Consider the following 16,721-nt stretch of genomic DNA (forward strand, 5'->3'; position numbering starts at 1 on the left):
TATTATAGCAGAACTGTATGGGAAACAGGGTCTTTTGGACAGTGCTTTTTCACATTTTGTTCCTTGAAGTTCTGGTGAGGTGAAATAGGCATGAAAGGAAAGCACTTAATTCAATATTTAATGAAGAGTAAGGTGACAGTATAATTCTGCTAAAACAAAGTTCAGCAGTAGAGAGCTTGTCTCACTCCAGTGAAGTGTGGGGGCTTTGAGGTGCCAAGTAAAATTCCAGGAGAGTTTCATAACCATGAAATGCCCACTGCTTGCTTGCACATAGTAGATGGTTCATAAGCAGGTATTGAATAAATTAACGAAAGTACCACAATTGCCATTTTATTCAACTTTTGGGAGAAAATTTTATCAGCTAATTTATAAACTAAAATGCACAACAGAAGAGAAAGAAAACAGTGAATTTCAGAAAAGCCTCTCATTTGGGTAAAATTCCAAATGAAGCTTAATGAAGGTTGTGCATCTACCACCAATTACAGACCATGAGTGTATTTTTTAGTATTATGTGGTACAAACTATCAGAATACTTTTCAAAGCCTAAACAAATTCCTAGGACCACTGAGGATCCTAACAGAAACTGCAGTGGTGAAGAGGAGGCACGAAGCTTTACCAGAACTAGCTGCTGCGAGCTAACTTCTGCACTCCAAGACCATCTTCTCCTATAGTAATCTTATAGGAATAGAAAAAAGCATTGTAAATTTTCCTGCCAAAAACAAGTAATCTGGGGTAAGCAAGTTCTTTCCTTATGTTTTAGGTTTAAAATTGTAAGACACATCTGTTTTTTTAAAAAAAAAAAGAGACACAGGGTCTCACTGTTGCCCAGACTAGAGTGGAGTGGTACAATCATAGCCCACTGCAGCCTCCAACTCCTGGGGTCAAGTGATCTTCCTTCCTCAGCCTGCCAAGTAGCTGGGACTGATTACAGGAGTGTGCTAACACGCTTTCTTTTTGAACTTATATTTCTGCTGGCCCTGGAGGCCAGCTTCCCTAGTAAAATAGTCTCCTGCAGACCTCCTCCTCCCGTTTTGGTCTTCCCTGGTCAGCACCCAAGTACCCAGAGAGCCTCACCCTCTCATACTCATCCTTGGCTCTGCTCAGCATCTCCAGGATGTCGATGGGCCTGTGGTCGCTGCAGCCATTGGCCTGGCTGGGACTCTGTTTGTCCCGAGCAGCTTGCTGGGATCGCCGTGTCTCCTCTTCTACCACACTAGAGGAGAAGAACAAGGTTTTAGAAAGGCCCCTTGAAACAAAATCTGACCCAAGATTTCTTTTGGTGTTCATCTTCCAAGGATACACTAAGAGTGTCACATGATGACATTCTTCTTTTTTTTTTTTTTTTGAGACGGAGTCTCGCACTGTCGCCCAAGCTGGAGTGCAGTGGTGTGATCTCGGCTCACTGCAAACTCCACCTCCTGGGTTCACACCATCCTCCTGCCTCAGCCTCCGGAGTAGCTGGGACTACAGCACCCACCACCACACCCGGCTAATGTTTTGTATTTTTAGTAGAGATGGGGTTTCACCGTGTTAGCCAGGATGGTCTCAATCTCCTGACCTCGTGATCTGCCCTAGGCCTCCCCAAGTGCTGGGATTACAGGCCTGAGCCACCGTGCCCAGCCGATTACATTATTCTTGCAATATATAACACAGAACTTCAGTTACCTCATTTCAGAAATAAATGACTTACCATTTCACCGTCTCATTAACAGTGCCAATATTTACCCTTCAGAAGGATAAAAATACAGAATTCCTTCCTAGAGTTGGCAGAGATGCATTACAAACTCCACTAAGGTTTCTCCCTTTTTCCCTTGAAGTATTTCAAAATCAGTCAAACTAATTGCTAAAGTAAATATGAAAACTGACAGTTCCACCAAGACACAGGAAGGCTGCATAGTTGAACAAATCCTCTGTGGAAAGTTTGGATTGACACTGGGCTAGCAAGGACAAAGTCAGTTCTTGAAAATAGAGGTCTTGGTGAATCCTTAAAAGTTAGTAACACTATAAGCAAATAAAAGGTTTCCCTTATCCTCCCTTTTAAAAACCACCAACTTAGCCTGGGCAACTTGGCAAAACCCCGTCTCTACAAAAAATACAAAAATTAGCTGGGCGTAGTGGTACACGCCTGTAGTCCCAGCTATTTGGAAGGCTGAGGTGGGAGGACTGCTTGAGTCTGGGAGGTAGAGGCTGCAGTGAACTGAGATCACACTACTGCACTCCAGCCTGGGTAAGAGTGAGACCTTGACTCCAAAAAAAAAAAAAAAAATCACTAAGTGGGCTTTCAGTTTTTAAGAACACCCCCTTCTCCCTTGTAAAGAAAGATCTGAAACAATTACAGCAAAATATTAGGAACTGAAAGCTGGGTGGTAAGCACATACATATTTTATTATTTCCTATATTTTTCTTCAAGCTTTCAAGCTTGAATAATAAATTTTAATAAAGCAACTTTTTTTGTTTTTTTTTAAGATTCATTCAGGCCAGGCACAGTGCTCATGCCTATAATCCTAGCACTTTGTGAGGCTGAGGCAGGACGATCACTTGAGCCCAGGAGTTTGAGACCAGCCCAGGCAACATAGTGAAACCCTGTTTTAAAAAACAAAAAACCCAGCCTGCACAGGAGCTCTCATTAGAGTGTGGGGAAGAGGTGAACAGAGATGGCTTTTTTATTTAAAAATACTGGGTTAAACAATATTAAACCGACTTAAAAAAAAAGAAAAAACAGAATCCTTGAGTTTTATTATTATTTTTGTAGAGATGGAGTTTGATATGTTGCCCTGGCTGGTCCCAAAACTCCTAGTTTCAAGTGATCCTCCTGCCTCAGCCTCCCAAAATACTGGGATTAAAGGCATGAATTACCACAACCCACCCATTGAATTTTTGTTTGTTTGTTTTATTTATTTATTTTTTTATTGTACAGACAAGGTCTCACCATGTTGCCCAGGCTGGTCTCAAACTCCTGGCCTCAAGCAATCCTCCCACCTCAGCCTCCCAAAGTGCCGGGATTATAGACATGAGCCACCACACCTGGCCAGTTGATTTTTAAGCATGCTAAAATTTATTGTGATTCTCCAAGAAGGGCAGGCCTATAGATTTTCTCAAATTTTATTTGACTATAGAATTTTACTCTGAGGTAGAATTCCTGTTTGGAAAATGTGGCTTTAAGGTAACATGTAGTTTTTCTATCTAGATTCTTATAGCTCTTAATAAGACTATTACTTCTAAAACAAATGTAGCATCATGAGCTTCATGGTAGACTGAAAGACTGGTATGGGATATGAGAATAAGACCAAACATGAATTGTTTATTTAATGCTCAAATATAGGCCACATCAGCCTGAATCCATCTTCATAAAGGATCTGTCACACGGCCTGTTTTCCACCTACCTCCTGACATGTTGCCTGACTTGGCCATGCTAGTATTTAACTCTTCCCTGACCCAGACTAGGATCTGTGATTCTGTGATTATTTTGGTTTAAGAGAAGAATATTTCTTTTCTTTTTCTTTTTTTTTTTTTTTTTTTTTGAGACAGAGCCTTACTCTGTCACCCGGGCTAGAGTGCAGTGGTGCGATCTCGGCTTACTGCAACCTTCGACTCCCGGGTTCAAGCGATTCTCGTGCCTCAGCCTCCCTAGTAGCTGGGATTACAGGTATGCACTACCATGCCCGGCTAATTTTTGTATTTTTAATAAAGACAGGGTTTCACCATGTTGACTAGGCTGGTCTTGAACTCCTGACCTCAAGTGATCTGACCACCTCAGCCTCCCAAAGTGCTGGGATTACAGGCATGAGCCACTGCGCCCAGCCAGAACAGGTAATTTTATAAAGCTCACCACTGCTGAAAGCAGAAGCTGTCGGGGGTGGTATGGAAGGGACTCTCACATAAACGAGGCTTGGACTCTAAGGCCTCTTCTAATCCAAACTTTATGGATAGCACTCATGCCATTCTCCTTTCCTTTCAAACACCAAAACCTACCCCTAAGATGTCTGTAAGATCAGGAATAAAGCTTACTTCCATGAGTTCTCCAAAGTTTACATAGTCTATGTGGCCAAACCGTCAAACAACTTTTTATTGTTAAAAAGAGTTTCTGAGGCCGGGTGTGGTGGCTCACGCCTGTAATCCCAGCACTTTGGGAGGCCAAGGTGGGTAGATCATGAGGTCAGGAGTTCAAGGTCAGCCAGGTCAAGATGGTGAAACCCTGTCTCTACTAAAAATACAAAAATTAGCTGGGCGCAGTGGCAGGCACTTGTAATCCCAGCTACTCGGGAGGCTGAGGCAGGAGAACTGCTTGAACCCAGGGGGGCGGAGGTTGCAGTGAACCCAGATCACGCCACCACATTCCTGGGTGACAGAGCGAGACTCTGTCTCAAAAAAAAAAAAAAAGAGTTTCTGGCAGACTGGATTTCCTCCTTAGGAGAGTCAACAGCTTCTAAGTTTAGTGGGTTTTCAACTCTGCCACCACTGACCAGAGAATATACAAATTTAGATGACATAGGGTCTAGAAGCTCACTCATTTTCCTACATAGTTTCTCGTTTTTATAAACATTGTTTGGAGTAAATCAGTTTTTTTTTTTTTTTTTGAGACGGAGTCTCGCTCTGTCGCCCAGGCTGGAGTGCAGTGGCACGATCTTGGCTCACTGAAAGCTCCGCTTCCCGGGTTCACGCCATTCTTCTGCCTCAGCCTCCCGAGTAGCTGGGACTACAGGTGCCCGCCATCATGCCCCACTAATTTTTTTGTATTTTTACTAGAGACGAGGTTTCACCATATTGGCCAGGATGGTCTCGATCTCCTGACCTCGTGATACGCCCGTTTTGGCCTCCCAAAGCGCTGGGATTACAGGCGTGAGCCACCGCGCCCAGCCTGGAGTAAATCAGTTTTTTTACTTGGAGGATCTTTATTATATTGTGGCTGTCAAATAGTGATAGGAAGAACTGTATTTAAAAGAATGGGCACTGATGGACACATTTATTTATATGTATAATATACTAACAAGAACTGTGCTAGTATTTTTGGATAGTAGAAGTGATATTCTCAAATATGTAGCAAACAACAACAACAAAAAGTAACAAACAGGCTTATGCAGGCAGATTTAGAACAAAGACAGATAGTCTTCTTTAGTTTTGGTGACCAGAGAGGCATTTATCACAAAGTTAATGGTAACATACAATATTCTCTTCAGCTATAAATAGGCCAGACACTTAAAACTCATTATCAACAGTTTCACCAGGGTATTCTCTAATCACTTTTTTTTTTTTTGAGATGGGATCTCACTATGTTGCCCAGATTGATCTTGAACTCCTGGGGCCCAACTGATCTGCCCACCTGGGCCTCACAAGTATTATAGCTGAAATGACAGGTACACACCACTGTGCCTGGCTTCTCTAATCACTTTCTTTTCTTCTTCCCTTTTTTTTTTTTTTTTTTTAAATTAAACAGAGATGAGTCTTGCTATATCAGGCCAGGATGGTCTTGAACTCCTGGCCTTAAGCAATCCTCCCCGCCTTGACCTCCCAAAGTGCTGGGACTACAGGCATGAGCCACTGTGCCCAGGCTCAAATCACTTTTAATAACACATCTGTTTCTAGTCAAACAAGCTGAAAATTTAAGCAATTGTCCCTTTTCGGGCATTTCTGGTGAAAGAAGCCCCAATGCTCTTCTTTTCCCTTCCAGCTTTCCATTTCTACTCCTAATCCTATTTCTGGGTTCAATAAAATATTTTTAGATAGGCCTTCAGTCTTCAGCTTCATTTATCATTTGAAATCTTGCATTAGGGGTAACACTTGCCCTGATAGATAAATGGTTTTCTTTCAATAGTTGTTAGAGCTAAAAGAGCCAGATCATTTCACTCAAAGCCCACGTCCTCATTCTGCAGGAGAAAGTGTTTATATATTAATACATTCCAAAGTTTAGAAAAAATCTGGATTTCTGGATAACCATGAATCAACAACCCTGTGCCTTTTTGTTGTTGTTGTTGTTGTTGTTTTTGTTTTTTTGAGACAAAGTTTCACTCTTGTTGCCCAGGCTGGAATGCAATGGCGCGATCTTGGCTCACCGCAACCTCCAGCTTCCGGGTTCAAGTGATTCTCTCGCCTCAGCCTCCCGAGTAGCTGGGATTACAGGCATGCACCACCATACCTGGCTAATTTTGTGTTTTAGTACAGACAGGGTTTCTCCATGTTGGTCAGGCTGGTCTCGCACTTCCAATCTCAGGTGATCTGCCCGCCTTGGCCCACCAAAGTGCTAGGATTACAGGCGTGAGCCACCGCGCCCAGCCAACCCTGTGTCTTCTAGGTAACCACAAGTAAGCTGCCTTTGCTGTCACTTTCAAAGCTAAAACAAGTGATCATCTAATAAATGGCTATGTTGAAAAATGGTTTTAGCTGGGTATGGTGGCTTGTGCCTATAGTCCCAATTACTTGGGAGGCTGAGGCAGGAGGATCCCTTAAGCCCAGGAGTTTGAGACTAGCCTGGGCAATACGGCAACATCCTATCTCAAAAGAAAAAAAATTAAATTAAAAAATGAAAGATAGTTTTATCTTTTTTAAGAGAAAAAGTGTTCTAAAAACAAAGCATGGTTCTTTTTTCAAGCCAACATTTTTTCAAGTATAAGTGACTACAAGTTCATACAGAACGATGCCCTTGGGGTGTACACAAGTAATAAACATGGCCCTGCCCTGCAAGCTCACAGCCAGAACAGGCAACAAAGCAGGGGGCCGATAACTTCCGATCAGGACATGTTAGTAGTCTTAGATCACAACCTGGCCTTAGCCATGAACTGAGATTCTGGGTTAATTACTTATATATACTTTCATGAGTTTAAAATTAGGCTGTTGGCCTGGCATGGTGGCTCATGCCTATAATCCCAGCACTTTGGGAGGCCAAGATGGGAGGAACGCTTGAGCCTAGGACTTCAAGACCAGTTTGGGAAACATAGTGAGACCCTATCTCTACCCACCCCCCAAAAAATTAGCTGATAGTGGTGGTGCATGCCTGTAGTCCCAGCTACTTGAGAGGCTGAGATGGGAGGATCACTTAAGCCCAGAAGTTTGAGGCTGGACTGAGCTGTGACTGCGCCACTGTACTCCAGACTGCGTGACAGAGCGAGACTCTGTCTAAAAAAAACCAAACAAAGTAAAATAAAATAAAAATAAAATAAGATTAGACTGTTAAAAAATTTAAGATTATTTTCTTTTAAACATGTGATTGAAAACTGCAAGAGAGCAAAAGGAATTTTGATTTGACAGATGGGGATGGTGGAGGAGGGAGAGAGGTCCACATTTCTGAGAAGATTCAGGCAAAAACTGAAAAAAAGCAGAGGTGCACCAGAATATACCGTCTACCTATTATAGCATTTTGCCCAGAGCTCTGTAGTCCCTCAGGCCCCCTGAAGCCCCGTGTAGTGGGCTTCCAGAATCCAGAATGGCAGTCCAGCAATACGGATAGGTCACACAAGGGCTGGCTTCTACAGGCTAGCTTGAGAGAGGACAATGAGCTGCCCTTTAGAACATTAATTCAAGGAAAATAATTTTCTAAATTTCAAGGTTCTGAGTCACAAAAAATCTTCTGGAACACAACCCATGAGTGGATTGGGGCCTGTTAAGCCTAGAGTCTGTGTCAAAAACAAGTTCACTTAAAAGAACTAAATACAGATGTGTGTATGAGTTCTCTATCAGGCTATCACATATGGTATCACTTGTTACAATGGAAATCTGCACAGAACCTAAATCAGAGTCGCTGTATATGGTCAGGCTGTACACCTGATGCAGATATCCTCTGGAGCCGGGCAGTTTGGCAGCCTTAACCTACAGGTCCAACAGTAAAGTTCTGGTTAAATCATGATCTGTCTATAGAGCTGGATACAATGCAGCTGTCATAAATACTACAGAGAAAGATTTAATGCCCTGGAAAAATGCTGTTGATATGAAAAGCAGTATACATACAGTAGGATCCTATTTTTGTAAAAAAACAATCACACACATCTACTTAATATATACACAAAGAAGGAAGACTGGAAGGAAACTGAAATGCACACTGGGAGGAGTTAAGATAATAATTATATATATTTTAAAGCTTTTCAGCTTTTTCCAAGTTTTTGGCAGTAAAAAGAAATTGGGGAAATACATGAGTTGGTAGACTTTAGTAACAAAGAGAAGTGGGAGGGGATTATTTTTCATTTCTCACATATCATCAGTTAAATTTATGGAGTAATATACTTACTCAGCCATGAGTTTTGCTATGCGGTGACAGTCATTCTTGTCATAAAACCAGATACTATATATCGACACTTGAAAAACAAAGGGAAAAAAAGATAAGAAGAAATGAGGTTTCAACATTTGGGTGTATGTAAATAATATATTATCATCATGGAATTCACTAAATGTACCATCAGACCCTCAAATTGTTAATACTCTATCTAAAGAAAACAAGTATCTCCTCCCCAAATTCTGTTTAATAAAATCAGGACAGGTAAAACATTCAGATAAAGATTACACAAAATAGTTTTAGACATTATCACCAGATCTCAGTGAACCTAAGATGTTACTAAGTGTAACATGCAACCATTATTTATGTACTATCAAGCTTTTAAGCAAAAGGCTCCCAATTAAACTAAGAATCATATTGATTCTAAGATGCATTCTAAATTGATATTAAAATTGTTGCCGGGCATGGTGGCTCACACCTGTAATCCCAGCACGTTGGGAGGCTGAGGTGGGCGGATCACTTGAGGTCAGGAGTTTAAGACCAGCCTGGCCAACATAGATGAAACCCATCTCTACTAAAAATACAAAAATTAGCCAGCTGTGGTGGCGTAACTGTAATCCCAGCTACTTGGGAGGCTGAGGCAGGAGAATCGCTTGGGCCCGGGAGGCAGAGGTTGCAGTGAGCCGAGATCACGCCACTGCACTCCAGCCTAGGCAACAGAGTGAGACTCCATCTAAAAAAAAAAAAAAGATATTAAAATTGTTACAATACAAAGCTTTCAAAACAAACCCCAGCTCTATATCCATCCTATGACTGACTGTTTACATGTGAAATGGACTGAGCTCAGTCTATGGCATTTCTTATCCCATTCTTTTTATTCCCAATATGGTGCTCAGTTCAAAGAAAGCCCTAAACAAACTTGCTGCAAGATAAATGAACTTTATTAAAGATTATAATATATAAAAGCTACTATAACTGCTTTTTGGATAAGGTAGAGTAGAAATACTGAACATACAAGCTGGAACAGACACACGGATGGATAAGACCCATTGCTACCATGTGGGCCCATATGATGACACAGCTCAGCATACCTTGTACCTCCTTAAATACTTACAATGATTCCCTAGCACAGAAATGGCAGGTATCATTATGCTTTTTTAAAGAAAACATTAAAACTTTTTATTTTGAAATAATTGTACCTTCAAATGCAACTGTAAAGAACAGACAGATCTTGGTGCCCTATAAATTGTTTCCTCCAATGGTAACATTTTACAAAATTATGGTATACTATCACAGCCAGGACACTGACATCAGTCGAGATACAGAAATTTCCATGGCCACCAGGATACCTGGTGCCCTTTTATAGCCCAAATCCACCTTGCTCTGGCCCCTCCCCTGTCCCTGACTCTTGGCAAATAGGAACCTGTTCTCTATTTCTACAATGTTGTAATTTCGAGAGTATTATATTACATAAATGAAACCACAGAAGTCATAGAAGACTGCTGTCCATTCCAAGCTGGTTGTAATGAGATCCTCTTTGCTATTCCTGCTCCACTGACTTCATGGAAGGGAGACGCAGAAGTCCCCTGGCGGCCAATTATTATTAGTGGGGCTTCCAATCCTTGCCAGTTTTGCTGGGCTGGCCTAGTATTGCCGGCAGGACTCTCGTTCAGTCTAGGAGAGGAATGAGCCTACCCGGGCCACCTTCTGTTGCTAGGTTGAAGGTCAAGAAACATCAGGCCCAGGCCCCCTTCTTATGTTGGGTGGGGGTTTGTAAGACACTTTGCTGCTGCTGTTCTGCCAGTTCTGGGTTCCTGACCAGATCATCCTCTTTCTATCTTTCAGAGTTCTCCAGATTGTCTGTTGTGTCATTTCCAGGATTTATAGTTGCAAGTGGCAGGGAGAGACAAGTCTATGCTACTCGGTTTAATTGGAACTTTCATTTTGCATTTTTATGGATGGGAATAGGGGTTAACGGAGAGACTAAGTAACTTATTAACAAATTAGAGAAAAAAATCAGTCTCAGAGCTATAAGTAAAACTTGGGTCAGGCTGGGCATGGTGGCTCACGCCTGTAATCCCAACACTTTGGGAGGCCAAGATGGGCGGAGCACCTGAGGTCAGGAGTTTGAGACCAGCCTGGCCAACATGGTGAAACTCCGTCTCTACTAAAAATATAAAATTAGCCGGGCATGGTAGCGCATGCCCGTAATCCCAGCTACTCAGGAAGCGGAGACAGGAGAATTGCTTGAATCCAGGAGGTGGAGGTTGCAGTGAGTCGAGATTGCACCACTGCACTCCAGCCTGGGCAACAAGAGCGAAACTCCGTCTCAAAACAAACAAAAAAACCCAAAAAACAAACTTGGGTCTTCTCACTCCTAGACCAGTTATCTTGTCACTACATTTTCATTGCTTACATCTCATTACATTGAAATAACATTACAATTTTTTATAGAAACAAAAAGTTAGTGAGCTTCAGTTATGCTCGATGATTAAAGTGACACATAAAAGAAGAAAGCCTATACATAATTAAGTTAAAAGGCACATTAAGAGGGTGCCATACAATATAGGAAATAGAAGTGCTAGCACAAGAGATTTTAAGTAAATCAAAAAATCATTTTTATAACTATTATTTGAATTCTATAATTATCAATATATACCAATTTAGAAAACCACCACTTTAAAAGTTATTTTAATGCTCAATTATTTGTTTCACCCTGAATTAAGGCCATTATTCCACAAAAGACTTCATGGCAAATCATAACTTTAAAAGTTTCCTTCTCGGCTGGGCACGGTGGCTCATGCCTGTAATCCTAGCACCCTGGAAGGCCAAGGCGGGTGGATCACCTGAGGTCAGGAGTTTGAGACCACCCTGGCCAACACGATGAAACCCGTCTCTACTAAAAATACAAAAAGTAGCCAGGCGTGGTGGTGGATGCCTGTAATTCCAGCTACTCGGGAGGCTGAGGCAGGAGACTCTCTTGAACTGGGAGGTGGAGGTTGCAGTGAGCCGAGATCACGCCACTGCACTCCAGCCTGGGCAACAAGAGTGAAACTCTGTCTCAGAAAAAAAAAAAATTATATATATATATATGTATGTTCCCTTCTCAACAGAAATATAATTTTGAGTCTTTCTATTGTTATTGCAGAGTTAATGAAAATATTATTGATACACACAGCAAGTGAACGGCTTCATTTTAATGAATGAAGATCATGAACAAGAATTTTTTTTCCTACCCTGTTTACAAAGGGCTTCTCAGGCAGGGAAAAACCTCTAATTACACTAAAACTGCTCTAAATCTATGGAGCCCGTGTATGGCCATGTGTCCCACAAGTGGTGCACTACCTGAAGGAAGTCCAGGCTCACTAGTCTCTGAGCCTTCAACCAGCTGGGAAGAGTTTCCCATGTTTGTTTGTTTGTTTGCTTTTTTTTTTTTTTTTTTTGAGAGATGGAGTCTCACTGTCACCCAGGCTGGAGTGCAGTGGCACGATCTTGGCTCATTGCAAGCTCTGCCTCCCGTGTTCACGCCATTCTCCTCAGCCGCCCGAGTAGCTGGGATTACAGGCGCCCGTCACCACACCCGGCTAATTTTTTGTATTTTTAGTAGAGATGGGGTTTAACCATGTTAGCCAGTATGGTCTCGATCTCCTGACCTCGTGATCCGCCCACCTCGGCCTCCCAAAGTGCTGGGATTACAGGCATGAGCCACCGCGCCCGGCCGAGTTTCCCATGTTTGGAATCCATTTTCACAGTGCCTCTTTTCTTCACAGAATTTCAAAGCACTATGAGTGCTCCAAACAGAATCAAACTCCAATGAATAACAAGTAATTTTGGAATGTTTTACATCATGGTAAGTCAACAAATTCACTCAGCTTTAACATCTCAATGGAAGGAGCACAGAAGCAGCCTTGTTACAGAGATAATTATTAAGCATTATCTACTGCAGGTTCTTAGTTAACGCTCTTAGCAGCTAAGGCTTGCTTTAACTACAGTAAATCAGATCAGGGCTTTAAAAAGACTCCATATATGGCAATTACATATGACTACCTTTCTTGAAATATGCTTCTTCCAAGCTTGGCTAATGAACACCCCAAACACTGAAGTCCAAATACAAAAATTTGTTTTCCTTCAATAAGCTATATTAATCTGGACATACCAAAACAATACACAGTGATAAGAAAAGTTTATGATATGCGGCCGGGTGCAGTGGCTCATGCCTGTAATCCCAGAATTTTGGGAGGCTGAGGTGGGTGGATCACCTGAGGTGAGGAGTTTGAGACCAGCCTGGCCAACATGGCGAAATCCCGTCTCTATTAAAAATACAAAAATTAGCTGGGCGTGGTGATGCATGTTTATAATCCCAGCTACTCGGGGGGCTAAGGAAGGGGAATTGCTTAAACCCGGGAGGCAGAGGTTGCAGTGAGCCGAGATGGCGCCACTGCACTCCAGTCTGGGTGACAGAACAAGACTCTGTCTCAAAAAAAAAAAAAAAAAAAAGAAAGAAAGAAAAAAAAGTTTATGATATGCAACACATCAGGCTTAGAGAGGAACACACAATTTTTTCTGTGCTAAACAGAAGCAATTAAGTGTATTTTCACAGGGACTTCTAAACCGAACTCTTAGGAAAGAACTACTTATCAATAATCAAAGTAAGTCCATCAAAGCTGTCAACTTATTTTGAAAAACCTTCATTTAAGATGTCCTCTTTTCCTTTGAAAAAATACAATATAATTTAGAAATAAGACACATGCCTTCTGCTTTTGTATATTATCAAACTGCCTAAAAAGAGCCAAACACTTTCAAAGGCATGTTTGCAGAAGAAATAAAGATAAGAAAGCCATAATGATAGCTTAATGGGTAAGGGATAAGAGTCACACTCGATTCTGCCAAAAGCAGACCTGTAGAGGTTCAGACACGCATCCAAGAATCAGCTCTGTCTGCCAACATATCAAACGGTCAGTGCGTGCAACTGGCAAGAAAGCCCAGGGAGCTGCCACGGAGCCTGTCACTGTCACTCATGAGGAAAGACAGACAAGTTCACCAGATAGCTAAAACTGCAGAGGACCTCCCCTTTAAACCAAAGCTAAGCATTCTTCCCTCTAGAGAACTTACACTCTAAGGCCCAACACATTCTGCCAACAATTCACTTGCTGAAATAAATTTCTCTGATTAACTATCCCACAGAGAATTCAGGCTTTTGGCAATACAGTATTGCCTTGCTATGGCAAATGATGGCACACTGTTTTACAAATGGCCTTTCTCAAGATGAAAGAAACTACTTACTTAATGGATACCTACCACACATTGTGACTGCTAACAGCTATCCTAAGTCAGTCATGTTGCATAGGATAGACAAGTCATTGAAAAGTTGGCTGGGTGTGGTGGCTCATGCCTCTAATCCCAACACTTTGGGAGGCTGAGGCAGGAGGTTCACTTGAGCCCAGGAGTTCAAGACCAGCCTGGGCAACACAGTGGGACCTTGTTTATTTTTTAAAAATTTGTTAACTAAAAAAAAAAAGAAAAAAGTTAGGAGGTGTGATAGGACATTTCATTGCCTTCCACAAAAAATATCCAGATCCATCTAAGAATATCAAACATTAAATGTTTCCTTTGCTTTTCAAATGAAGGCCCCTTTCTTTTGAAAATGTAAAAAAAAAATACTAATTACAAAAATTAAAGGTATTTGAACTATTTTGTATTGAGAAATTTTAAGAAGTGGAGTTTTGAGTATGAGTTTTCTATTTCCTTAGACCCGTTTAAAGATACAGCAACCTATTATGATTTCATATAAAATATTTCACTGTTTCTCATCCTGAGAGAGGTACATGGCTCACACAAGATCAAGAAAAGCCAAATTAATTTGGTATCTTCGTAAAATCCCTTGAGACTTCTAGAGATGCTGTGAAATGTCACAGAAACAGAGCTGGGAATCACTCTCATACATATGTTGTCTTTGTGATTCATTTATTATTTAGATCTAACCTACTTTCTAGAAGGATCTGAGGAGGCTGGAGATTTTCTCAGTATGGTGCCAAGCAAAAAGGTGGTTTAATAAAAAGCTTTTTGGTGGTGATGTTAAGAGTTATAAAATTTCTTTTTCCTGAAACTCTGTGCTTGAGAAAATAAATAAAGAGAAAAAAAGTTATGCAATTTCTAAAGATAATACTGACAAAGATCTCTTACACCAGGAAACAAAAACAAGAAAACAGGCTTTGGGTATAGACAAATACATTTTTTATATATAAAAATGGAATAGGTATATAAACATAAGTCAGCCCTGGCAAGTGAAAAGGCAAATACCTCTGCCTCGGCAGATCATTTCCTTTAAGACAAGAATAAGCATGGAGGCTCTCCAAGAACATCAAAGGGTTAGGAAAGAGTGAGAAGACAAGAAAGGCTCTAGGATAGAGGGGCAGAAAACACACACACAGGAAAAAGGATATGGAGCCTAAGACTGACTGACGTGGGATCATAACAGATTTTGGCATGTTACAAACACTTAGGTAGATGAGATGTTGTATATCCGCAAGAAACTCTGGAAAATGTGATTCAATTATCTTTGCAGCTTAACCCTTTTGGCCAAAACCCCACTCATTTCAGACCACCACTGAACACTAATATGGTAGAGAAAGAGTCCAACTTCTAAAATTTAAATTGTAATATCTACTTATTGAATATTGAACAATGATTAAAAGACTTAGGACAGGTAATTTTAAAATGCTACTCTTCAAGGTCTTCAGTTTATCATTTAAAAATTTGGTGCCTCTGTCTAAATTAAATCAAATCTGAATATATTAACCCGAAATACTCCTTCCACAATCCCATTAACATTATAATCTCAGTACAGAATTTAGACACATGAAATGACCATTGAACTTCTTTAGGAATTAGGAAAATAAACCCAACAATATCACAACTGATTACTCCCACTTGCAAAAGTTTTATTCTTAAACAATGGGCAACCCTAAGTAAAACAGTGAATTGCACTAGGGTTTTGCCTTTGCTGTTAGGATTTATATCTGCTACTGCCACACAGTACCCATAGCTCCTTAAAGTACAGCTTCCAAAGTGTGGTGTAAATCAGGGGTCCCCAACCTCAGGGTCACGGATTGGTACTGGTCTGTGGCCTGTTAGGAACCAGGCTGCACAGCAGGAGGTTAGTGGCAGACAACAGAGCATTACTGCCTGAGCTCTGCTTCTTGTCAGATCAGCTGTGGCAATAGATTCTCATAGGAGCTCCAGCCCTACTGTGAACTGCACATGCGAGGGATCTAGATTGTGGCTCCTTATGAGAATCTAATGCCTGATGATCTGTCATTGTCTTCTATCACCTCCAGATGGAACCGCTGTTTAGATGCAGGAAAACAAGCTCCAGGCTCCCACTGATTCTACATGATGGTGAGTTGCATAATTATTTCATTATTTATTACAACACCTATAGAAATAAAGTACACAATAAATGTAATGTGTTTGAATCATCCTGAAACAATCCCCCAATCCCCGTCCATTGAAAAATGGTCTTCCACAAAGCCGGTCCCTGGTGCCAAAAAGGTTGGGGAATGCTGGTGTAAATGATTACGGTTCTGCCAAATGTTAGACATGTCCAACCCCCCTCCCCAACTGGTATTCTAGTCGCTCTAGTATCCCACACAAATATCATCTTTATGTATCATAAGGGAGAGACAAAGGCAGGGGGAAGCATGGCCCCTGACCTCCATGGATTTGAATTCCCATTTCCTAGGCTTCCAAAAATCTATAGTTAGGGATCTGGGAAATAGGTCAGATGGGGTGTAAAAAAGGGGGGGAACTTCTTTTCTCTACTTTCCCTAACTTCTACTCTCCTACACATTTTTCTACCAATTTACTAATCGATCATCCACAGCAGGGTTGTAAGCACAAATACCTCACGGACTATAAGAGACCTCAGGGTGTGGTGAGATCAGTGATGAAAATGTCTTACCTACAATTCTGGCTGACTGCAGTACTTGCAGGAATCCAAGTGCTGTGTGGTCACACACGTCATTTTATCACAAGAAAAATCAGAAATCCAGGTTAAGGATGTATAAAATATGGTAATTTTTAAATGTTGGTAGCAAATGCTTAGCCTGTGCTTTCCTTTTATTAAAAAGAAAAAGCTGGCCGGGTGCGGTGGCTCACGCTTGTAATCCCAGCACTTTGGGAGGCCAAGGTGGGTGGATCACTTGAGGCCAGGAGTTCAAGACCAGCCTGGCCAACATAGTAAAACCCCATCTCTACTAAAAATACAAAAAATTAGCCAGGCATGGTGGCATGTGCCTGTAATCCCAGCTACTGGTGAGGCCGAGGCAGAAGAATTGCTTGAGCCTGGGAGGCAGAGGTTGCGGTGAGCTGAAATTGTGCCAGTGCACTCCAGTCTGGGCAACAGAGCAAGATTCCACCTCAACAAAACAAAACAAAACAAAACAACAACAAAAAACAACAACAACAACAAAAACAAAGGCCGGGCGTGGTGGCTCACGTCTGTAATCCCAGCACTTTGGGA

General features: G+C 41.4%; 1 protein-coding gene across 4 annotated transcripts in view; it reads right to left on the bottom strand.

The window, feature by feature from the left end:
* DCP1A (decapping mRNA 1A) overlaps positions 1 to 16,721 on the bottom strand; it is a 64,753-nt gene that overhangs the window by 27,965 nt on the left and 20,067 nt on the right. For all 4 annotated transcript variants that reach the window (XM_001173059.7, XM_001173036.7, XM_063806843.1 and 1 more), the window contains 2 exons: positions 8,216 to 8,282; positions 1,075 to 1,213 (listed from right to left, as the gene is read on the bottom strand). In XM_001173059.7, the coding sequence (XP_001173059.1) occupies positions 1,075 to 1,213; positions 8,216 to 8,282 (206 nt within the window). The remainder of the gene's footprint in view (positions 1 to 1,074; positions 1,214 to 8,215; positions 8,283 to 16,721) is intronic.

This window comes from Pan troglodytes, chromosome 2 (assembly GCF_028858775.2).
Source record: "Pan troglodytes isolate AG18354 chromosome 2, NHGRI_mPanTro3-v2.0_pri, whole genome shotgun sequence".
Lineage (NCBI taxonomy): Eukaryota > Metazoa > Chordata > Mammalia > Primates > Hominidae > Pan > Pan troglodytes.